This window comes from Pholcus phalangioides, unplaced genomic scaffold (genome assembly GCF_987345545.1).
Source record: "Pholcus phalangioides strain wild (caught in Gottingen) unplaced genomic scaffold, Ppha-v1.0 ptg000039l_1, whole genome shotgun sequence".
Classification (NCBI taxonomy): Eukaryota; Metazoa; Arthropoda; class Arachnida; order Araneae; family Pholcidae; genus Pholcus; species Pholcus phalangioides.
In genome coordinates this window covers 28274506-28299852 of record NW_028301625.1, presented here as the reverse complement: position 1 = coordinate 28299852, position 25347 = coordinate 28274506, and the positions used below count along the sequence as shown (strand labels likewise).

The 25347-nt window shown below is 34.7% G+C and overlaps 1 protein-coding gene across 2 annotated transcripts in view; it reads right to left on the bottom strand.

Annotated features, from left to right (window-relative positions):
- The window catches only part of LOC149065787 (laminin subunit alpha-1-like), a 438052-nt gene that overhangs the window by 51802 nt on the left and 360903 nt on the right, over positions 1-25347 (bottom strand). For both annotated transcript variants that reach the window (XM_089253835.1, XM_089253836.1), the window contains 6 exons: positions 22152-22317; positions 18967-19117; positions 17460-17704; positions 11171-11320; positions 6876-7018; positions 2144-2335 (listed from right to left, as the gene is read on the bottom strand). In XM_089253835.1, coding sequence (XP_089109961.1) covers positions 2144-2335; positions 6876-7018; positions 11171-11320; positions 17460-17704; positions 18967-19117; positions 22152-22317 — 1047 coding nt within the window. The remainder of the gene's footprint in view (positions 1-2143; positions 2336-6875; positions 7019-11170; positions 11321-17459; positions 17705-18966; positions 19118-22151; positions 22318-25347) is intronic.

The following is a 25347-nucleotide window of genomic DNA, read 5'->3' as shown; positions in this document are numbered from 1 at the left end:
TTTCCTGATTTTTTATAATAGGTGGTTCAGTCTCTCGCACTTGATCCCATTCAATTAATTAGAAGATTGAATGCAACACTTCTGGTTTATCCAGGCCTACTTATAGTAACCGAGAACAAACCTGTTCGGTTACTATAAAACAAAACGATGCACTGAAAGAACACATTTCCTCCAGCATATTGGGAAAACTATGATAAATGCTTTGATTTGCATATTCAAACACAATAACAATTATTTCGGATATTCTGTATTTTTGGTTGACAACAGTTCGATAATCATGGAGGAAGCCGGCCGGACTTTACCCACAATATTGGTAAGGCTATTGAGGGTGAGACCAAGACAATGGATTATACGTAACCAGCGGAAGTCCGCTGCCCTCTGTTAATTAAACAAGGTAAATGAAAACAATTATTTCTTTACAATGAGTAATCACATACTTTGAACTTAAGCACAAAAAGTCATACTGACACAACCGGATCTTCGCCCGAGGGAAGGACCTAGCATTCGTTAGCTAGTTAACTAGGGGGGATTATCTGGACATCTGTAACAAGTGACCCAAAGCTGTGATACATTACACGTTCAACTGCTTGTGTGACACAGAAAATTTAGTATAGATGGAAAAGCAGGTTCAGATAAATTTTGTGGGTCCATTTCCTGATTTTTTATAATAGGTGGTTCAGTCGCTCGCACTTAATCCCATTCAATTAGTTCCGAGTAGTGCTTAGCAGAAAAGTTTATTTTCGGAACATGGAATGTACGAATTTCTGCTTCTGATAATCCCAGGGCCGTCATTTCAACTTTTTCCGGGGGGAGGAGGTGCAAAACACATGTATATATATATTTGTACATATATATATACACTATACCATTTTTAGTGTATTTTCAAAGCGGGGAGGTTCTCGTTCTCAGAATTAATTGATGCAAATTATCACTCTGAATTCATATATTTTATTTGAAGCTACCTTTCGGGGAGAAAATTCAGAGTGCAGGTAGGCAACGCAACCTCCTCCCTTCGGAAGATTAGGGCATCAGTACCCCAGGGAAGTTGTTTCTGCCCAAAATTGTATGTCATATACATAAATGACATGCCTGCCCCCCCCAAAGCATATAACATATGCTTTGGGGGGCAAAGCCCCCCATAACATATGCAGATGATACACTTTTGTTAACCATGGATAACAATTATTATAAGGCTCTCGAGAATTTACAGGAAACAGTGGAAGAACCCCCATCATTCACTGGTATCTCTGTGAAGCAAATAAATAATTATTTCTAAAAATATGTTCAATCCAAAGATTCATTGAAAAAAAAAAGATTAATTTACGAGCTTATAACTAGATTCTTTCACTTTCTGTGTCTACTACTAGAAAACGCGTTCCATAGGACACATGAACCAAATTTTTATTCATCTTTTTCCGAAATTCCAGGTGTTTGTCCCACTAGAGCATATCAACGGGATCTCTGTACGTAATTATACAGTATATATATATATTTTGCATTTCTGATTTATATGAACTCTCAGAATTTACTTCCCTTATTTTTCGGATTTTTTTACATGCCAACATCGGGCATGTGGTCCAAAAATATATATACCCGAGCAGAATTTTCATATGCCCCACGCATGTTGGGTAATAGATTTGTCCAGCTGAGCTATGGAAGATGTTTGGGTAGGGGAGAGTCATGCTAAAGTATGGTGGGGTATAAAACACGCTCTCTGGGAAAGAATCGTTTTGCAGCACACGGGGAAGGAAATTCTTAGGCATCTCTCTCCTTTTCCTGAATATGAAACAGTCAGTGAAGCTTGGCATTGACACATACAAGGCAGGTATAAAAGTATTTCACGGAGCTCAAAGACACAAAAAAAATCACATACAAGCATTATTTAGCACAGAAAAATACGAAAATACAATATTGGTGCAGGATGTTAATTTTGGTGTAGAGTTCCCACCCTCGATTTTTGTAACAACCAACTAATTTGAATTGAAAAAAAAGTACTGTGAACAAATATAAAAAAAAAGTCAAATTATTTTGTGGATTTTCAACATAAAACTATCTAGAGAATAAATATATTTTTAACTCGTATGATTTAAGGTAGTTATATAGTTTCAAAAAGATATATTCTCTCAAGAAATGAGCATACAACCTTTCATTGATAATGACATCTTGTATTACACCTACAAATGGTAGAATGCTTGCAGCCATGTTTTGTTTTAATGTTATTTCCTTTTTTACACCACCAAAGAACAGCCCACCCTTTTTCAAAGCAAGCATATCTTTTACACCCCTAGGAAGACGAATTTCAGCTTCTTCTTCATCATCTACACGTAAAAGTAACCTAAAATAAAAAAATATATATTTATTCAATAAAAACAACCACACGTTTAATGGAAAAATAGTTTCCAGCATCCCAATATTTCACAAAACTACTGACTAATTTCCAACAGATAGAGCATATACTGTAAACCAAGGCTACTTTGAGACAGTTTTTCATGTTCATGTAAAGCAGTATTCTCACAGTGGGCAATATCACCTTTTTGGGGGCGATGAAAAGGTCTAGGGGGAAATAGAAGCTTTGGGTTTAGTATAGGACCCTATGGGCAGGTGTGGGTTGGGGGCTGATGAGAAGGAAATTTTTTTGAAGAAGGGGAGGCGATCAGAGAGAGCCGTATTAACCCATATGAAGTAGGATAAATATGCAAATTGGTAAGCAGGTGATGCGAAGGGGGGGGGGGGGTTCAGATGACTCGTTTTTTCTGGGGTGTGTGTGTGATGTCACGACTGGAAAGATTTGAGTGAAGGGAAGGCTTCATAACAATTTGATCTGGTTAAAGTTGTGGAGAGAATTAGTATGCTAATTGTGTGGTAGACAGGTATATAGATAGATGGGGGCCTCCGAAATATTTGTTTTACCTCACCTGAGGGGGTTAATGCTGTTGAGACAGCTTCGGGCTTACTTTATGGAAACAAAACAAAATGTCAATCAGAAAACTGAGCATTTAAGCAAGTTCGTGCTTGAAATCAACTTGATTTCTCTGCTTTTGTGTGGACCTTAGGGCCGCAACTGGAAACAAAAATTTACTGTCGTTTGGAGGTGTGTACCAACATTATTATTTTATGATATTTGTGTGTATTTTTGCACCCCCCCCCTGTAAATTTTAACTAAAGAGAATAAACTCGACAACCTTGCCAGTCCAACGCCCGGGAAACAGACCCTCCCTGCCCTCTTGTAGTTTTGGCCTCGGCCAACCTTTTGATAAAAATCTTCAGCTGTACAATCAAGTGCTCTCAAAATTTTAAGATTTCCTACTGCTGGGAAAACTTTTTTTTTCATTTTTAAAAAATGAACTGTTTGATAATTTTTTGTGGTGCCCCTTTTCTCCTGAAGCCCTACGCACGTGCTTATTTTGCTTAATGGTTAATCCGGCCCTGGAGGCGATGAATCAATAAATTTGAGAAACTATGATGTAAGGTTTCTAGGTGAAAATATCAATATTTTTTAAAAACATGTTATTGATCTTTCTCTCTCATAATCATTACTCATCTCTTAATTATGAATGAGCCTTTTAATTAATTATTATTTTGGTATGTAATATTTCACTAAATAAAGTCACAAAGTTACCCCTGTTTATAGTATAACTTTGTGACAGTCAGATTTTGACATGTGTCCGAAAGTTTTTTGAAATTTCCCATGGATTAGCCAGTTGATAAATTTTCACAAAATTTCTCTCATATACTTCGACAATTTTTCGTTTCATTGTTTTTTTGTTACTTGTTGGTTGGAAATACTTCCTCATACCCTGGGCGTTGGGTCACTTTCCATTTTTTGGAATCTGGAAACTGTGGACTACAAAAGTCACAGAGAAGCATGGATGATGTATGAATTTTTGGAGCAAGAGATGTTAAATAAGCTACAGTCTTTTTTAGATTGAAATTTCTAACTTGAAAAAATTAAAGTTTTCTTAATTTTCGGCAATTTCTAAAATTAATGAAAGAAAAATTCTAGACTTAATGAAAGAGATAATTTCAGTTCCAAAATAAATGAAAGTGATAACTTCAGCATTAATGAAAGATAATTCTGGAATTAATGAAAGAAATAATAATTAATAAAGGAGATAACTCCAACATTATTGAAAGAAAATTCCAGAATTAATGAAGGAACAGTCCAGAATTGATGAAAGAAATTTTTCAGCATTAACAAAATAAGTTATTCCAGTATTAATGAAATAAATAATTCAATATTTTTTTCATCTTTAGATGAGTTCTCTATCTTTTTTTAAATCTTTAAAATACAGCATAGCTGCCAAGTCTCCCGAATTTTTCGGGAATCTCCCGAATTTTAGCTTCATCGCTCGACCTCCCGAAAAGTTCTTAAATCTCCCGAATTTTTATGAAAATCACAAAAATCCCTAATTGTCCCTAAAAATTACCTACTTCATTAAAAAAAATCCCCGCTTATGAAAACAGTCCCTAAGGAATTTCTGGTCGGGCATGAAGCCCTTTTTTTTCCCTTTCGAAATGACGTCACACGTCGTAAATGGGGAAATTCCCTTTTTCAGGAAGTTTTACAAACCCTCTGATGGTAACAAGAAAGTTGTTTGTCTTATCGTGCAGGGAAATGGCTTAGCAGCCAATAGTCCAGGATAATAATCGAAGATTATAGTGACGTGCATATGGTCAAAATTTCTTTTGTTGAAGTTACATACGTACGATATATCAAAGCATGAATACTGATAAGCAAAAACATATTTAATCAATTTTAAAGATACTTATTCCAATGAATTTCCTTTCATCAAACGTTCCAGAAGAGGACCGACTTTTCCTTTTTGTACAAGTTGTGTTACGGAAATAAACATCGGTCATGGTGGAAAGAGTGACATCATCACTCATGTGAAATGAAAAAAAATACAAACAAGTGTCACAAAAATTCAGTGTTCTTCAAAAATTGACGGTGCTTTCCTTCATCTTCCGATGATTTTGGGGGCATTCGCACAGAATGTTTGTTCGCAGCGTTTCTGATTGAACACAATATTTATTTTTACATCATTGAAGTTTTGGCCTCCAATTTCACTTGTTTTTTGCGTAGGAATTTTATTTCCAAGGGTTTAACTTCCATGTGTGTAAAATCCCTATTTTAATTTGACTTCAGTTTTTGAGTAGGGATTTTATTCCCTACGCTTTAACTTTTATGTTTGGAAAATCCCTATTTTATTTGAAAAATCCCTATTGTATTTATTAGGGAGTGGTTTAAGCATAACATACGGGTTTGCGCGAAAATCTCCCGAATTTTCATTTTCAAAAGTTGGCAGCTATGATACAGTATTTAGAGACCGAACTGTACATTTCTATGGGGAAATTACTAGGCAGAAACTATGTTTTCACAGTCACATGATTCCCTTGCATTCAATGTCGCTGCCGTCGCGGTGGCTGGATGCTCCCTCCAGTACTATAAGCTCGATGGTTTTCTCCCATTTTAAGTGTTTAAATTTGTATTAAATATGTGTCTTACTTGGTTGAATATTCTGGTTATAATTATTTACTCACACATACGTCATAAGTAGGAAGGATATATATCAACATATTCAAAATTATACGGCAGTTCAAAATATAAAACACTTTAATCAGCATAAAAGTATGTTTTCTGTTATTTAACATATCTATAGCAGGTTAAAAAACTATTTGACAACATTGACAATAAGTTTTTGATCGTTTTTAATACTGAGATAGCTTCTCAGGTCAAAAACTGATCACACATATTTTGAATAAGCAGATCTATTTTTTATTTCATAAATTGAACACAAGAACCCAGTAGTTTAGATAAAATGAAACATAAAATTATATATTATATGTTCTAGATTCTTTTTATGTCAAAAAATCCAAAATTGTGAATTATTATTCATATTTTGTTTTAATTATTGTAATAAATTATTGTTTAAAAATAGCAGCACTCTATATCCTTAGTATATCAAACCGATGATAGTCTGATATACTAAAGATATAGTATGATACTGGGAGTAATAAGAAAAAAGTTTCTCATCATGTTATACCTATTGTGATCAAAATATTATCCAGAAGCATTCATTTAGTTTTGACTTTTGGTTTTTGACAGTTTAAAGCAGTTTTCGATGCTTACCATGTTAAAAAACAGTTTTTCACCTGAAAAACCCACCCCTGGACAGGAGGAAGAAAACCCATTAGTAATACTGTTTCATATTAAAAATAGGTGCACTGTGAGTGCTGTATGAAATGGAGCATTGCCATGATGGGAAAACCAGTTGCCGATCTCTCACAAATCGAGTCTTTTCTGTTGCACACTGTAATGCAATCTTCTCAACACCTTCAATTGGAAAGCCTGGTTAATAGTCCGACTTTGAGGAAAGAATTCTTTATGCACTAACCCTCTCACATAAAAAATGGAAAGTTGCACAAGAAATTCAGGAAGTTAAAGATTGTCCACAGCATGGTTGGTCGTTAGTAGACATTTCACCTTCTTTGAAATAGTAAAACCATTCGCACACTTGAGTTTTACGCATAGTACCATCCCCCTGTAAGCTTTTTTTAACATTCCCAACAGTTTGTGCTGCTTGCACCACCAGGCTGCCATGACCAAAAACAAGGAACAGGCTAAACAGCTCCCATAAAAAAATTCATGGATGCCAAACACAACCTTCCCAAGCAACAGCACATTGGCTCAGGAGGAGTGGCTTTACACTTAACTAGCAGCAGAACCGCATGCTATGGATGCATACCATAAGGCAATTCTGGTTATTTTCAGGTATGCCCTGTAATTGGAACTAAGAGTATTTTTTTAAAAAATTCTCCATTTAAAAATGCGTTTGGTTGCATATAAAAATCAATTTTAAAATAATATTACAAACCTTCTATTTTTGCGTAATATTGCAACATTATGGTATAAAGCAGTACCAAGTGTACGGTCAGATACCATTGAAACTTCACCACTGCTTTCGCTGTTCAATCTAGCTTCAATACGTGCATCTTTTAAAGCCAAGGATATGTAGTTCTGCAAAAAAGATGAGAGAATGAATTTGATTTCATGTGAAATGAAAACTATTTTTTTGTTGCATTCAATACAGATCATGTACAAAACTGATTGGAAAGTCTAAGTATCATATTTCTATTATGTATATTAACTTTTGTTTCTTTCTATTATTACAAAAACTATAAAAAGTGCGGTCGAACCCTTTTATAATGCCTCCCATTGTAGCACCAACCCTGCTTAGCGCCATAAATTTTCAGTAAACGAATTTTCCATGTAATGATTATAATGTAAAAAACCCATTTTAGCGCCAAACTCGTTATAACCCCAACTGTCATTTGGATGTATACAAAGTCAATTTCTGAAAAAAATCATAACATTTTTTCTCCCATCAATTTTGTTTTTTTTTTCTCCAAAACAGAGTTGTTGATTTTTCCTTTGTATTCCACTGTTATTATTGGTCAGCATAACAATAGTTTCCTTGAAATGAATTCAAGAATAAGGAATGGTGTGGTCAGGGGTCTTAGAAAGCACATTGAATACCTGAACATCTGTAGGGACCAAAACAACAAACATATCCAATGAGAGATTTATTGATAACAGAAAGTGTACAAAGAGCATACTGCACCAGTTTGTAGAAGGTTGCTAAGAAAAGTTTTCAACAGTGCAATGTTTTTACTCGCTGGTCATTACATTTCAAATGCTATCATTTCCCTCAATTTGCTCCATTCAAATCATATTGAAAAGAGTTGTTCTGATGAAACAAAAAAGGCTTTCGTGGCCATCGTATAAATTATAATTTAGCTTAAAAGTTTTCAGGTTTTTTGGCCAACATGGAGTACAGTTTTCGTCTTTCGATATTTGGTTTTGTTCACACGAGTGCCGAACATTTTCAAGAAATCATTACTTAACAGTGGGAAAAAGGTTACTACTTACATCTTCTCCATGCTTGAGTCTCACTGCCTCGTCGGGATTAGCCTGTTGAGCCAGTCTCTTTTCCCCATTGGCTGAAGTTGTTCCTAAGGGCTCTGTATAATGCTTGGGTTTCATTCTCATCATTTTTAAAATGGGAAACCAAGCACTGTTTATTTTCATCCTTTCTTCCTTTCTGTTGAAGCAGTTCTTGTGCTTTTGAATTTCGATTGCTTCCCTGGAAATACGTGGAAAATATCTCGTATCGTTGGATAACACTTAGGTGTTTGTGAAGAGAATTTTGTGGTCCTTGGTCAGGGCATCTAATTTACACGAAAGCCTTTTTTGTTTCATTAAACACCTCTATGGGGAAGAAACGTGCCAACTATATCGGCGGTTAGAAAAATTCAGGAAGAAGAAAGCACGCCTACTGTCATCATTGATCTTTCTAACACGATGTCAGGACTCAAATGTTGTGCCTGTTTTCTGATGAGCCAAAGCTTTCATTCGTCTCAAGCTGAACAAGCATATTGACACTGTGAGAAGGCTCTGCTGCGTGAACATATCCGGTTCACTAGATGGGATTTAATTCATGTTGATGAAAAACTAGATATTTTCTACAGCACAAGTCTTGGAATGGATCAAGAAGACTGGGATAAGATCAACGCTATCACCTACAGAGAGATGGAGAACCAATTGTTTTCATCAACCATCCGACAGAAAAAAAGTTTGAGCAACGTAAGTGTCATCGAACTCTGGACATGACAAGAACTGTTATAAACTTGAGTGACAGAAACCTTTCAACCGAGGAGACGACAATGCTATCGAGAAGAGGAAAATTCGCAACCATGCCAAAAACTGTGCCAATGGAGGACATCGTCACGAACGTGGAAGCTGTGATCCGAAGCCTTTCTACCGAACAGGCAGAAGAAGTCAGGATTGAAACATTTTGCATTCTACAGAGAGCAAAAGTGCCTAGGCCAAACATGAAACTGGGAGAGATACAAGCAATCAAATCTTTAAAAGCAGATAAGAACATCTTGGTGATGCTGACAAGGGAAACGCCACGATCACCTTAAAATCTGAAGATTATGAAAAAATGTGGAACCTGTTGGACCTGGCCACATACAGAAAACTAAAGAGGGATCCGATGCAACAGATACTTCGTCAGATGAACCGGCTCATTAAATCATCCTCTCTTATAGAAGACATCAAGAAAACTGCGTGTAAATCAGAGGCAGTTCCGCCACACATTTATGGATTGCCAAAAGTGCACAAGCCAGAAGTTCCTCTATGGCCTATAGTGAGCAGCATTGGATCTCCTATATATTAGCTTGCAAAACACCTAGCAGCGATGCTGAGGACACACATCGGTGGAACGGAAAACTTCATCAGGGACTCCAAGTATTTTATAGAAAAGATTAGTCATATAGTGCTTCAGCCCAACGAAATATTGGTCAGTTTTGATGTCAAGTTACATCACTCTTCACAAATTTACCGCTAAGAGATGTCATGGATTAGATCACCTAACTGTTCATGAAAGATATTGGGGACTTTCCACGCCTGTCTCACAACTACATATTTCAGTTGGAGTGTAGAATATTATGAACAAACTGAAGGGGTGCCCATGGGCAGCCCAATCAGCCCGGTTGTGGCCAACTTCTATATGGAAAGATTCGAGGCCCAAGCTTTGGCAACAGCACAATACTAGCCGTCAACCTGGTTTCAGTATGTGGACGACACATTTGTTTTATGGAGTCATGGAGAGGAAAAACTTGAAGAGTTCCTAGTTCATCTGAACAGTATATATCATAACATCAAATTCACGAAAGAAGAATAGGGGACCCTTCCGTTTCTAAATGTTCTGTCACGGGGAAATGTAACAGACTGTGCCATACGGTTTACCATAAAAAGATGCACATGAACATATACCTGCACTGGAAGTCTAATCATCATCCTGCCCAGAAGCAAGGTATGATCAAAGCTCTAGTGGAAAGGGCAAGAAAAATCTGTGAGCCAGAACATTTTGATGAAGAAAACTTACACCTGATTAAGATCTTCCGGGCCAATGGATACTCTATGGGGGATGTAATGAGGGCCATACATCCAAAAAATGCCTCACAGAAAGTAGAAGAAACAACGACCTTAAAAGTGTTTCTCCATTACATTCCTCGAGTTACAGACAGAATTGGACGACACCTGAGAAAATTTGGCATCAAGACTATTTTCAAGCCAACCAAAAAGTTAAGTGAATGCCTCAGGTCAGCAAAAGATCAACGGGACAGACTAAAACAGCTGGGGTTTACCATATCTTGTGCACTTGTGGAAAAGTCAGCCATAGCAAAGCATGCCCTGACCAAGGACCACAAAATTCTTTTCACAAACACCCAAGTGTTATCCAACGACATGAGATATTTTCCACATATTTTTAGGGAAGCAATCAAAATTCAAAAGCACAAGAACTGCTTCAACAGAAAGGAAGAAAGGGTGAAAATAAACAGTGCTTGGTTTCCTCTTTTAAAAATGATGAGAATGAAACCCAAGCATTATCCAGAGCCCTTAGGAACAACTTCGGCCAATGGGGGAAAACAGACTGGCTCAACAGGCTAATCCTGACAAGGCAGTGAGACTCAAGTAGGAGAAGGCATAAGAAGTAGCCTTTTGCCTGCTGTTATGTAATGATTTCTTGAAAATGTTCACCACTTGTGCAAATGAAACGCCAAAAGACGAAAACTGTACTTCATGTCGGCCAAAAAACCCAAAAACTTTCAAACTAAATTCCAAGAGTTGTTCTTTCAATATCTAAAAAACAAGAAATTTGTGATTATCAAACCAAAACAGATGAAAAGCAATGCCCCCATTATTTCCCTTTGTTTATTTTGTTTTTGTACTTATAAAATGCTGTGTTAAATTTATGCAGAATTAAAATAATTTCAGAGCTAAGTGTACATGCATCTCTTGAATTTTATATTAAGAAATATTTATAATAATTATTATTAACTTTAATTGTACAGTTTTTACAATTTTATGAATTTTCTCATCTTAAAATTGAATGTGTATAAAATAGGTTATTTTATTTATGGAGTAACACTGTGATAAGGCACTGAGATACAGTAGTTCATAATAAACATGTGAATTTATGTAATGGAGCTTCTCTGAAACACTATTCCAACCACGATCAGATGTAATGCCAAATGTATTATATTGCCAAAATTCTTCCGAGATGGATAGTGGCGTTACAACAGGATTTTGCTGTATTCTTACCATGTCTTTTTTCCCAGTGAATATGCATATCATTAGCAAGGAGTCTTGTTGATGTGTCAGGAATGAAAAACTGAAGCTTGAATCTGCCGTTAATGGCTCTCCATCAAGTTCTATGAAGCCATTACCGATGAAGGAGGACACCCTTAAAGGCTGTTAAAATTAAAAAAAATTTTTTTTATTCAATTCTTAATTAAGTAAACTTATTTTAATCAGAATATTGAATATGAAATGCATAAGTACAGTTGAATCCACTAATAACAGTAATCATATGCCTTAAATAAGAGCATATTGTTTTTCATACCCTGTTTTAGTCCATATACATTAGAACCTCTATGACTCAACTATCTTGATAATTCTACCCTGGTAGGATACAGCGGGTTAAAGTGAACAGTGAATTTTCTAATAAGCTTGATCAGGGTATTGATGGGAGTGTGAGCAGATTTGCAGATGACATGGAAGATTATGAGGTAGTTGGGACTCAAAGGGAGAGGCTTCAGATGAACTTGAATATGATTGCAGCATGGGTTAACAATTGGAGCATGACCTTTAGCATTCACAAGTGCATGGTTGCTCATTTTGGTTTGAACAACCCACAATTCACTTACAAGTTGAATAGTGTTATTATATCCGAGATGCAATGATGATCACAGATTTGGGAATTCTCATTGATGAGAAGCTTAGGTTTTCTGAACATTGTTTAGCAGTGGTCAAAAAGTGAATAGAATGCTCAGTTTTATTCACAAAAAAGTCAGCTTGTGTTATCTTCGACTCTTTTCTGGGGTTTAGTTGGTCCTGGACTGGAGTATGCTGTTATGTTTCGGAGACTACACACAATACTTACAATACTTAGAGAGGAACATTGACTGTTGAGATGGTGCTGAGAAGAGCCACACATGCTCTTGGTGGCACACAGGGCTTAAACTATGAAGAAAGACTTGATTTTTTGAAAATGTTTACATTGGAAGAGCGCAGGTGTCAGGGGGATATGATTGAAGTGTTTAAAATTTTTAATAGGATGGATAAAATGGACCACAAGTTATAAATACATTGTCAATCAACTGCTTAGACAAGGGGACACCAGTATCAATTGGCATGAGACAATTCTAGGTTGTGGTGACACAGGGAGTTTTTCTCTAATAGGGTTGTGAATAAAAAGTGTAGCTTACACCTTTAGGGATCGTGAATTCTAACATGATTGACATGTTTAAAAATAAACATGATAAATATACTAGGATAAATCGAGAAGCTATCCATACTTAAATGAGACAACCACAATTTTTTATAGGGATGGGAAGAATAGTGATTTGGCCAAATACCGAATATTCTGTGACTGAATATCAATTTCCTTAAAATTCATCATAATTATAAATAAAATTTCCGTAAAATTATTGGTAATTTCAAATGATTGATATTGAAATTTAATTATGTAATTTATTATTTAAATAAATATTAAAAGCTGGTAACTTAAAGAGTTTTATTGCCATGATACTAACAATCAAATTTAACAATGACAATTTTAAATTGACAATTAATTTTAATATTAGAGAAATACCTTGGCTAATGAAGATAATTCATTCTGGAATTGAGTTCGTTATGGTTGGCCTCATGTTTTTGTGATTTGGTCAACTCATTTCTGTGTCTGATACATGCAGATGAAAAAGCTCCTAGAATGTTCAGACTGTTCAGTTTTATGCTAAGAGTAATGCACTAAAGGACATGCTCTGAAAACAAGGGCTTCCCATTTTTTTAAAATTTTTTTGCTATATTTTGGCTGAATCTTTCATTTTATACGAAATGGTTCAAAGAATTTCAGGAAAAGGAGTGTAAGTACATCTGAAAAAAGATTTCGAGTTGGACATGAGTTAATCAGGCTCTAGTGCAAGTAATTCTGATGATGATTGGTGCGAAAATTCAGCTTAGGATGCAGCTATTTTATGTTAGGGTGCACTTTCATATCATCAAAAATTTTCATTAGCTGAATCCGTATTCATTAACTGAGGCAGAGGAATTATGAAAAATCTTCATTAGACGAAAAATTTTTACGCTGAGGCATCTGTTAGTCGAGGTATCACTGTACATACAGAATCAATTTTTTTCAACCCTTGTTACAATTTTATATCTAAATAAGAAAATGCATCCATTATTATTATCATCATAAAATTTGCGACTTATTTTCCTCTCTAGATGTTCTTTGTGCCATTTGACTCTTTCAATAGCTCAATATGTTTCTTGTCTAGGTACATCCTTCAGTTAGTGAACTAGTGTAATTTATGTTCATTTCCATATATAATATAATTAGGGATATGAAATTTTGCAAAAAAAATTTAAAAATAATAAATTTCACATTTATTCACAAAAAAAAAATTCAGGTCAGAAATTTCGTATTTGTTCATAAAAAAAATTTCATTTTTTTCACAAAAAATAAAAATTAAAAAAATAAATAAAATATATTTATATATAAAATAAAAATAGCATATCATAGGTCCTCGGCTAAAATGATTTTTCTGAGGCCCCCCACCTTGCTAGAAATGCTTGCTTCCAATAATTTGAACCAGATCTCATTTTCACAAAGGACCTCTGAACTTGAGGTTTCTGGGCCATGCTCAGTTGGACCCATGCATTTAGACGACATTGGTTGGATGCCATGTGTAAAGTCAATTTATTTTAACTCTTTTCTGCTGCTGTGTCTTCAGCAGAATACTATGCGGTTCATCAATTCCAACATACAGTAGAGTCTCGTTTATCCAACCTTCCGTATTATCCAATGTCCCACCGAAAAAAAAAATTATCTAGCGCCAACTGTTGAACTTTCAGAATTTCACATAAAGATGGAATTGAGGCTCTAGGAACTGCAATTAAATGCATTGAACAACAAGAAGAAGCTACAGGAATCGATATAATGATGCTGCAAAGATGACGAGATTTGGCAGCAAAGAAACAGCACTCGTCAGGACTGCGATCAGTTTTTTAAAATGATCACAGGATTGAACTTTTTTAATTACTGTATTTAACTACAAAATATTCTGTAACTGTAAGTTCATTTTCTCATTTTTTCTGTTGTTTTGCTGTAAACATGATTATTAGGTTCGTAATGTACAAAATGATAAAAAAAATTTTTAGAGCAAAAAAGTTATCTTCGTCTTGGCCCAGAATTAAATTCATTGAATTCTTTAATCAATGTGTCACCTAAAACATTCACTTTATGCACCCAGCATTGGTAGTGCAAAATGTTATCACCAAGAAGTGTTTTTAATGATTTGAAGCACGTAGTCATGTAACACCCAGAGTCTGATACTAGATCCTTTATTTTCATATTTAGTTTTGTATTCTTTTAAGGTGTCAATTATAGCTTGGAAACACACGGAAGAATTAATGATAAAAATTTAAATTATCGAGATTTTGCAGAAAAGTAGTAAAAATTCAAATTTTTGCATTTATTCGTCAAAATTGGCAAATTTTGCATTTATCACAGTTATTACGTAAATACAAAATTTACGTAATAATGTAAATACAAAATTTACGTATCCCTAAATATAATATATATGTATATTATATATAATTCACACTACCCTCTTTCACAGAAAGGGATAGATATGCACTGCACAATAAAATATAATCGGTAAATTGTTAATTTATGTGAAAAATTCCAATTAATATAATTTTATATAATTAGTTTGTTGTGCTTAGATTTACACAGATATTTGGCCAAATACCTAAGCATTATTTGGTCGAACTGAATATTCTGCAAAAGGGCCAAGTATTGAATAGCAGCCAAATATTCATCCCATCTCTAATTTTTTTTATGGGCAGTATATTTATATTTATCATAATTATTGGTTTTTTTTATTGCTCTTATTGGGTTGCTGTATTTTTGATATAGTTCAGTTATTCCACATCCTTATTTTTACAGGCATTTTTTTCAGCCAACTCATCAAGCCTTTTGTCTGTTGTGGCATTTGTATTTGTAAAAAAATATGGCACTGACACACAGAATCATGGCCATTAGGAAAGAACTGGTTTTTTTCTCTTTCTTACAGAGACAACAAGGCACAGCATATACTCTGTAAGAGAAGCAAAAAGCAACAGAAAAAAATACCTACAAAAAATGGTCCAATTAACAATTTTCTCTGAACACATTTTTTTTTTGGTTCCCTTCTCCTTTGGTCATCATTGTTTACTTCTCTTGAAATAGCAAAATCCCTTGTCACAGAATATTCCTTACATTTTAGTGTTTATTCTGTGTTACATTTTAGTGTTTATTCTGTGTTACATTTTAGTGTTTATTCTGTGTTACATTTTAGTGTTTATTCTGTGTTACATTTTAGTGTTTATTCTGTGTTACATTTTAGTGTTTATTCTGTGTTACATTTTAGTGTTTATTCTGTGTTACATTTTAGTGTTTATTTTGTGTTCCTCATAACCCTACCATAAATTTATAAAAAATAAGAATTAACATATGATTAAACTACATTTGGCAAATCAGTTTTGATCTGTTGAAAAAAAAAAGAGACAATAAAAGCTCATCAACAAACAAATTTAAGCTGCAGACGTCAATGAATATCTTCCTTTTGCTTTATTATATGTGGGTGTCACGGCAGTGCATGAAAATGAATTGGCGCTACTGGCACTATTGCATTTGACAAACAACTTTTGAGTGCTTCTGCAATTAAAGAATCAACAATAGTAATTGATAATGAAGCATATGAGAGTAAAATTTACATGGGAATGTCTGTGCCTTTTTTTGGTATTTCTGTATATTATTAACCTCAAAATATTTTTGCTGTGCACAATATAAAAAAATATGGACATGTTTGTGAACAAGTTAGTTCAGTTACAGTTGAACTTGGTTAACGAGCTTAATTCTTTCACCAACATGCTCTTCATCCAAATAGCTTGTGATTTGAATCGAAATTCTCCACAGGAAAAAATGGAAACTCAAATAATTTGTGTTTCACAACTATTCATTCACATGAAAATGACTAATATAAATGCCATTCAATCAATAATAAAACACAATAATGACAATAAATAATACAATAATATATATATATAATATTAACACCATAAAATAAGCATACAATATGGTAATGTTTGCAAATTAACTTGCTTAAAACAACAAAAGAAAGGAGGACTATAATTTAGGACAATTTACAGACCTACTATTGCCTGCAAACTTATTATTTTTATGTGACTTTAAAAAGAACCTGTCCAATGTCACATGCTTTGACGTCCTTTTTAGTATTTCTCAGAAATGGGAAATTGCATTGTTGTTGGGCAGATTTCATGCTGCCTTTGCTACAACTTTATTTCACTGGTTCTTTTCTACAAAATTTTGCACAGAATCCCGAATTCTACGCATCTTTCTAATCTCATTCGTAGTGAAGGACTTCTCCTTATTTCTCACTCCCTCAGATGAGATACTAACCATCTACCCATAAGCTCTAGCTGTTGTGTGCAATGGAGATCCATCAGTTCATCTGTGGTCAACTCCTGGTCATGTTCTACCACTAGTTCTTAAATGTCATCCTCATGCACATAAAGTCTTCCATGGTCTTCCCCAACCAAGGACATAACCTCTTCGACAAATGGTGACTCCTGATCATGAGTTGCCCCTTCAAAGTCACGTTGCATAATGCAATCAGCCCACAGTTTTCTCAGAGGAAAATTAAAAAAAAAACCTCCAAGAGCACACAGGCATGGTTACAATGCTATATCAAGTTTTGTATCTCGAACAGTCACACTCAAACATGTGTTAATTTTTCGAGTGAGGCACACTGGTCGGAGACTAACGCAGAATATTATCCACAATTCCACAGTATTGTATGGACAAAAGTGCAAAACTACCAGCTCAAGCTCAGTTGTAATAACATAAAACAAAACAAACAAAGCACAAAATCTTTGCCTATAACACAAATCATCGCTCGTTAACCACGTCAAAGTTTGTTCAAAAGTTTTGCTACAGAATCACTCATTAACCAAAGTTCCCCTATGTATCATTGTAATCTAATAAGTGATATGAATCAAATAGTGATTAAAATTACATGAAACTGTTCTTTCAAGTTATTTTTAATTACTGAAAATGAATAGCTATAATAGGGGAGGGCACAAAAGATTACAGATGTTTCAATTCATAGCCAAACAATTTAAAAATATTATTTTCGATTTTTGTTTAAGTGCACAGAGTCATTCATCAATAAAAGCTAAGTCAGAAACAATACACCATGTTGAAAAGAAACCTCAACACTGATTTTCTAAATTTTTTCAAAGAACTAAATATTATTTAGTTTACCTTGTTAGAACATCCAACTGTCATCCCGTAGAAATTGCCACGAGTCAAAGCTATTGCTGTAGAATCCATTTGTAAATCTCTAAAGCATCCAAAAAAGCTCTTGAAATTTATACCTTGCAATCCTTCTGTAGTGAAATTTGGTGGCACACCTCCATAATACAATGGACTGTCAGTCAAATCCAAAGAAGCACTACCTTCTTTACTGTGAGTCTCTTGTAAAAATTCTTCATCAACCAAAATTTGTGCTATAAAAAGTCATTATTAAAAAAATTATGTGTGTGTGTATACAGTTGAACTTGCTTATAACAAACACATATATTAAGAATTTTCACTTATAACAAAGTTTTTCCGTGTCCCGAGAATTTTGAAGTGATTAACTGTTATTCTAATTGCTTATAATGAACACAGATTTCAGAAAAGTATGCCTATAACAAATTTTCAACTAATTTTCAAGCATTAACTTTCCCGAATTTCTTTGTAATCTTATCTAAATCTTCTTCTAGGTAGATTTACGTTTCTACAATGCATAGCTGCAACTAATAACTGATAAAACGCCCCCCTTTTTGGAAGGCATTCTATTAGGCTGTTTTTCAATACTGTTCACTTATCTTTGCTTTCCTTTCTTTTAATTCTTTTTATTCATCAAGTCCTATTTTGCCTGCAGAAAACCATTATTAGAAAGAGAAACTGAAGGTTTTTATACAACAATTTAACACCTTTTGTGCCACTGGGTAGCTAGATTTGGATGTTGGTTGTAGTGGTGTTATCAAACAGAAAAGCGTGGATGACTTCAATTTTTCCTGAATGATTAAAGGAATTCAATGAGGAGATGAGCTATAAGAAAAGAAATATTTTGCTTCTAATAGACAACTGTATGTCTCACAACACCAAGGTGATTTTGAAATCGATCACAGTTCCTCATCTGCCATCGGATTGCATGAGTAAGTTATAGTCTCTGGATCAAAAGGCATAGTAAAGAACCTTAAAGTAATGTACAGAAGAAGTGTCTCTGAAAAGTTTCAATTAGTGGGAAAAAAGACGAAGAAGCAATAATTTATGAGCGAAAAGCTTGCCTTATGCTAGCTAATGCTTAGAATAATATCACAGAAGTTGGCCATTCAGAATTGTTGAAGGCATGTGGGTTTGGGACAAAATATTTACAGGAATGGACCGAAAATCAATCGAGTGTTCATCATTCTGGGTACCCTTCATCTGTTTAATATAACCTCTCAAATTTTTCTCCTCTGGATATTTCACTGCTTGCCATTTATAAGGTTAAAGTATTAGAAGAAAAAGTCTAAGGGATTGAGGTCTGATAAGCACCAAGGCCACGCAATGTGTCTGGCCTGTCCAAATTACCTCCCAAGATATGTGGCATGGAAGGGGGTTATGCATTGCCTAAAATGTGCTATGGTACCATTTTACATGAACCACATAGAGGAAGAAAATGATTATCTTGTGTACTTATTCATATTCAGCAATGCAATACAGAAAAATGTATATTAACCTTCAAACTTCTCTCGTGCAGCTTCTACTCTAATCCATTTACCACTGTTGTATTTCTTTTTAGTTTCCATGAAAATTTTTGAACGACCACCGTTAAATCTAAGTTGATATACTACTTTTCCTGCATTGAGTTCGAGAGATATCAAGTCTCCCTGTGAAAGAAAGCACAATGAAAAATTTTATTTGCATCTAATATTATTTTCCTTTAATGGTGATACAAACTTTTCTTTTCACTTTAGCTACAAAGAATTGTTCACATTGAATAAGTCAATAACACAGGATTACTAAAATTTTCTCATAAATTTTTCAATAAAACTTTCTCATCTCAGTGGGCTTTGGGAGACATTCTAATGGTGACAATGACATGAAATTTGAACAATACATTCCAACAATATGCTCAATAATGCTGTTTAGGAAATGAAAGAATGTAGTGCTGAGAATTCTCAAATGAGTGTTTCATAAGTTTCTAATTGACCACCACAATATATATTCGAGGTTATTTTGGCATATACAAGATTATAATTTGTAACTTGATTGTATATATATTAGTATCTTTAAAAGTTTTCATCACTAAAAATATCAGTGCTTTCATTTTAATATAATGTTGCATTCATGTCATCACTCTCACTGTGATGAGTTTCCATGGAAAAAATCTGAATTTCATTTGTGTCAGATTCAACACAAAATTTGAAATGTTGGGTGATTCCATTCTCAGCTCTCTCATTTGGCATTAAAGTTTAAGTTCCAGTTTAGGACCAGTTAAAGATAAGATGCATATCCACAAAATTAATATAAATGGCATGGCAAGAGTTAAAATTTATGATCACACAAGGCATCATTAGACCTTCTAAAATTTCTTGGGCCAGTCCACTCCACATAGTCAAAAAGTCCCTGAGGAGAGAGACCATGAGAGATTTCCAGCATTTGAATGTCATCACTAGGGCCCGGATGATAGGCAAATGCATATGTGCCTGCATATTTTAGTTTGTTTTAGTAAGAATGCATGTAAATGCATAAAACCAAAGAATAAGTGCATATTTTTGAAAGTTTTTAAAGCTCAATCACATTTTTTTTAAATTTTTCAAAGGATTATTGCTGATAACACAGCGTTGCAAAAAAGAAATTTTTTTTTGGTGCATGGAATTTTTAAACTGATTTTAACTATTTAGTGTACTGGTTTCAAATGTGAAAACAGTTTTTCTCTATCAGCTCTAGTTTTTGAGATTCAGTGTAGCTAAATTATGCAATATTTTAACATTGAGTAGTAAAGTTTTTTATGCGAATTCATTTTTTCTCCTCTGCTTTTTTTCTTCCTTCTTCTCTATAATGCTATCAACTGATTGGATGAAGCCCTATTGATATAACCTAGTGTTTACACATCTAACATAAATACTGTTTATAGTCAGGAGGGTGTGGATACATGGTAGTCAGTGTTTTTGTTTGCTCTTTCATATTTTATTTTTTATTTGGATCTTGCTGCTCCCTGTGACCAAGTTAGATGAGTGTCGTCCAGCTTTTTTAAAGCATGGCAGTGGGACAATTTTCCTTTTGTTTTCTGATTTTTAGTTAAGCTATGCAGATTCACAAGAGTGTCGCTGTGTTTTTATCGATCAATTGAAATGATAAAAATTAATTGATCAATTTTTTTCCCATTTTAACGCCTATATCCTAAGCCTAATTTAATGTGTTAATATGAATAGCGCTATTTTCATATCTCACAAACACGAGCTGATACGCAAAAACTAATATCATATTCGTTTTCTGCACATGAAATATGCATAAAAATAGTTTAAAAAACCCTGACACCAAAATGAGTGTTATGCAAAGGTAAATATAATATTAGAAATATTATAATATTTTCATGGCATTGGTTTTTTTCACGGGGGGATTTATTGAATTAATAGAGATGTTTTGTAATATTTCCAAAACATCAACTGTTTTCAATTTTTTAGAAAATCTGCTGTTACTGGTGTTTCATTACTGAGTAGCTACAACTAACTAGAAATTAAAAATGCCTAAATGAAAAACATGTAGAAGTTATTTGCATATGCAGTTTATATACATATGTGGGATATTTTTTTGGAATGAATATGCACTGAGAAATATAAACTATGCATTTTAAAAGCATATCTAATTTTTTTTCCTTGCATGGTGATTTTAACACATATTTTCCCTTTTTTTGGTGCATATTTTGTAATTTTCCAATTTTTTCAGGATGTTGTGGGTGCATATTTTGGTACTTTTAAATGCATATTTTGTGCATATATGGATATTTTTAAAGCATATTTCACCACTTTTTTAGTGCATATAATCAGGGCCCTAGTCATCACAGTTCCTAACTGCAACCTGGTACTTCATATCTAGGACTGCACTCAGTAATTGTATAAATCCTTTAAAGTGTCAAATTGGCCTGCAAGCTGGAATTTGTGCGTCTATGGGCTAAAGGGCTAAAACTTTTAGAGATGGAGTTTTTCTCTATGAAGTTCATTTGATGATTTCAACAGACAAATCCGATGTGATATTTCATAAAGGTGTGTCGGTAACCAAAGCAGAACAAGGTGAGCATACATTGTAGATATGAATGAATATGATCAATTTGAATGGAGGTAGCCAAAAAAGTACTGTAATTTTTGCTATATAGCCTGCCAGAGAGGAAAAGCTCACTAAAATGAAAAAATGTTGTTTATAACATTTAGGATTTGTACCTTTTTTACCTAATCAAATCAAATTTTATTTAGTTAAAATCAAGTACAAAAACTGAAAGAAAGAAAAACAACCCAGGAAATCATAGATCTCATACAGGCTGTGTCACTAATGTTACTAAAATATGCATCCACAACTTTTTCAGGGGGAAAAGAAACAAAGAAAATATATTTATATTACCCACATTGTTACCACCAACAGAGCATGAAAACTCTTTTTGCTTGTATAGCCATCGATTATACACACGAAATGACGGTAGTACTTTTGTACCCTCTCTTCAAAGTAGTACTACTTTCATATGCCACAAGATAGCTTCATTATTATAGATGGATGGAAGAAAGAGAAAAAGAGAGTGGTGTAGAAGTACTAAAGAAAGAAAATGTTCTCATGTTGATGGAAATCATTCCCATGTGATAAATGAACAAAAATTTATGCTGATTATTGCTACATTCATTTCATATTACTTCAAATGAATACTCTTACTGTTTTTGAATTTGATGATAAAAAGAGCAATCCATCTTCATTCAGAGTTTTAAAATTCATAACAGCATACATGTCACTTTTTCGATAATACGGGTTTTGTGGAACAATGGCATAGCTGTCTTTCCCTTGAAACTCAAAAGAACTAACATCAATATCTTCAGTAGCCCTGAAACATAGTTTAAAACATAGAATTAATATTCCTTTTATGCAGTTGAAAAGAATTTTACCCCCATCAAGAAAATAATTTTAAAAAAGGGCAAATTTCTCTTGTATCAATAGCATTTCAGAAAATTGGTAAACTATTTTTATCTAAGTTCACTGTCATTGCCAGCTATATGAACAAATGTTTTCACAAAAGTTTTATGCAAACTGTACATCATTACTTGTTTGTTTTGAAGTGGTCACATGTCATTATGAAACACAGTATATAAAACTAAATCTTGAAGACTGGGTACTTGTTCCCATCATGAAAATATCATGATAATATTTTTTTATGATTTTATTGCCATAGCGATGAGTATTTCCTTAGAAATAACTTTCGGTTATTCAAGGAATTAGACTTATCTTATTATGCCGAGGTAAACTAGAAAAGAAAAGTCACCTGGTCTCCACTGAAATCAAACCCAGATCCACTTGCAAACTAGGCAAGTGTGTGCTACCCATACATTACTGGAGACACGATCCTGTCTTCCTTATTTCACACACTGTGGCATGAGGCGCTGAAGTAGAGGCATTAGTAGCCTCCCTTAACTTCAGAAAATGGCCCCCAGGTGAGATGGTAGAAAGAATGGATTAGTACGACGGTAGAGAAAAAGTTGTCTCACTTCCTCTACCGTCCGACCTGGGGGCCATTTTTGGAAGTTAAGGGAGGCTGCCGCAGGGTTATGTCTCCAGTGGTGTATATGCAGAGGGATGGACTTAAATATTTTGCGGCCCGATGCGAAAACAGCTTTGTGGCGCTCTAAAATGATTTTTCCTGATCCTCCAGTGCAGAGGTGCCAACATGATGTAGAAAAAAAATTGGAAGGGGCAGCTGAAAGTTAATGGTCGTCCTGTATATACAGGACTCAAGCGCATACGCAGGAGATGGAAGATGCATTACATTGTTTTTTCAGAAATTATTGGGGCTCTCAGCCCCTTACAAAATTTATTGGGGGGGGGGGGAGCTCAAATGCCCTCAGACTCTAGGTTCCGGCGCTTATGCTCCAGTGTCCTCGGCACACTGATGCAAAAGCCAGGTTAACATTAACACCCGAAACTATCAAACTCACTTCATGTTATGTTTATGATTTAAAAAAAGACCACCTGGAATAAATTTGAACCCATCGCTCAACAATAAAAATTGAGTATGCAATCGGGCATTTGAAGGTTAAGAACCACTATACTATATAATCATCCCCTTCCCAAATAGTGGGGCTTACAAGGCTCCAGCCATGACGTCTTATATAAGTTATCTAGGAGGTTGTCCTCCAGCCCAAGAACCCCGGAAAGATTTTTATTGCTGCCACCCCCTCCTTTGTAGTTTTAAATGCATTGGTAAGGTGAAAACTCAAGCTATCTTTCTAGTCCAGGGCCCGGTCATCAAACTCACATGCACTCTAAACTTGGGCGTACATGTGCCAAGGGACTCAAAATTTATTGCTTTTTGCATTATAGGCATGCCCCTCACATCCCAGAGCAGAGCTTCTAGACTGGGATATTTTGTGGGGGCCCCGGTCAGACACTTCACGGGCACTTCTATAGTTAATTTATAGAGTGAAAAAGCAAAAATTTATGAAAATTTCCCCTGTCAGTCCCGTCCTTGTAAGGGCCATAATTATAGGCACGGGACCTTCCCGAAACCTCTGCCTCTGAAAAAAAAATATATAAGGGGCTCCAAAAAATCATATTTGCCCATGGCCTGAACTAATGAGATAATGACCTGGCTTGGGGATCTGTCAAAACCCTAGATCTGTGGATTACCTATCTTGGACAGAAGTTTAAGCTATTGCTTTGTTTAGGAGTCAAAACTCAGTGTAATCAAAGTCAGTAGTGTATTTACAGGGGGGGGGGGGTAAGAAGGCTATAGCCCAGGGAGGCAAATTTGGAGGGGCAGGAGATTTTGAGAAAAAACTTTTTTTTAAATTCACGTTTTGTAAACGTATGTAATTGCCACATATCATTTCTATCATAAATAATATGTAATTATTAAAGCATATTGTTTATTTTTATTTGTTTGTGTTTTCTCCACACAGACTGCTGTTGAATTAAAAAGTATATGATTATCTAACCTTCGAATTTACAGTGTTATTCTTTGCCTTCCCAAATAGTATTGTCACAAGTAGCGATGTAAAAACTTTTTTTTTTTGGAGGGCTATCTTGGAGGGTGTTGGTGCAGTAGTCTGGAAGGAAAAAAGAAGGGGGCTCTTTCAATACCCCTCAGGTTTTCTGAATACAAGGGGGGGGGGAATATTCTTTTTTTTAATCCTAAAAAATGCCTCTGGTAGAATGAGTAGACAGGATAATAGGAATCTTCTGCAATGAAGATTCTTTTGTTGGCGCCGGTCGGGACTTTGATGGAAGTCTTTGGGATATATTAACCATCTGGGAAAATAGGCTAGGGGTAAACACCAATAAAACAGTGTTAAGTGGCTATAAATCGAATGGATGAATTTGATTACAATACGATTTTTTTAAGCTTGTTCGGGAACCGAAATGAGATGAAGCTGGTCAATACAGAACAACATCTGTTGCAGTTACTAATTGGAATGTAAAGAAATCACATGGCACAGAATGGTAGGCAGGGTCACGTGATTTCGTTTACTGCTCCTATAAGGATAAGGGCCAGCTCAGCTCATGTGACATTTTCTTGAAAACAAAAGAAGGGAACAAATGTGGAACTTGGCAGAACCAACATTTTTATGAATTGTATACAGTATTACCAAACTACATTCGGTTATAAACGCAGAATTACCAACAAGAAAAAGGGGAAAAAGCTCCTCATCATTTTACACTTTTCTGACGAACACATTTCTGATAAGTTCATGGCTCATGCATTTTGTATTTTGTGAGAATTTTCTTTAATGATAACTTATGAACAATCACCATAATTAAATCTTAAATAATTTGGATTTCTCTGTAATACTTGTATTCAATAAGGTGTAAAATGCACGTGTTTTTATACGATACATTGATAAATTGAGAAAAGTTTGAGCTG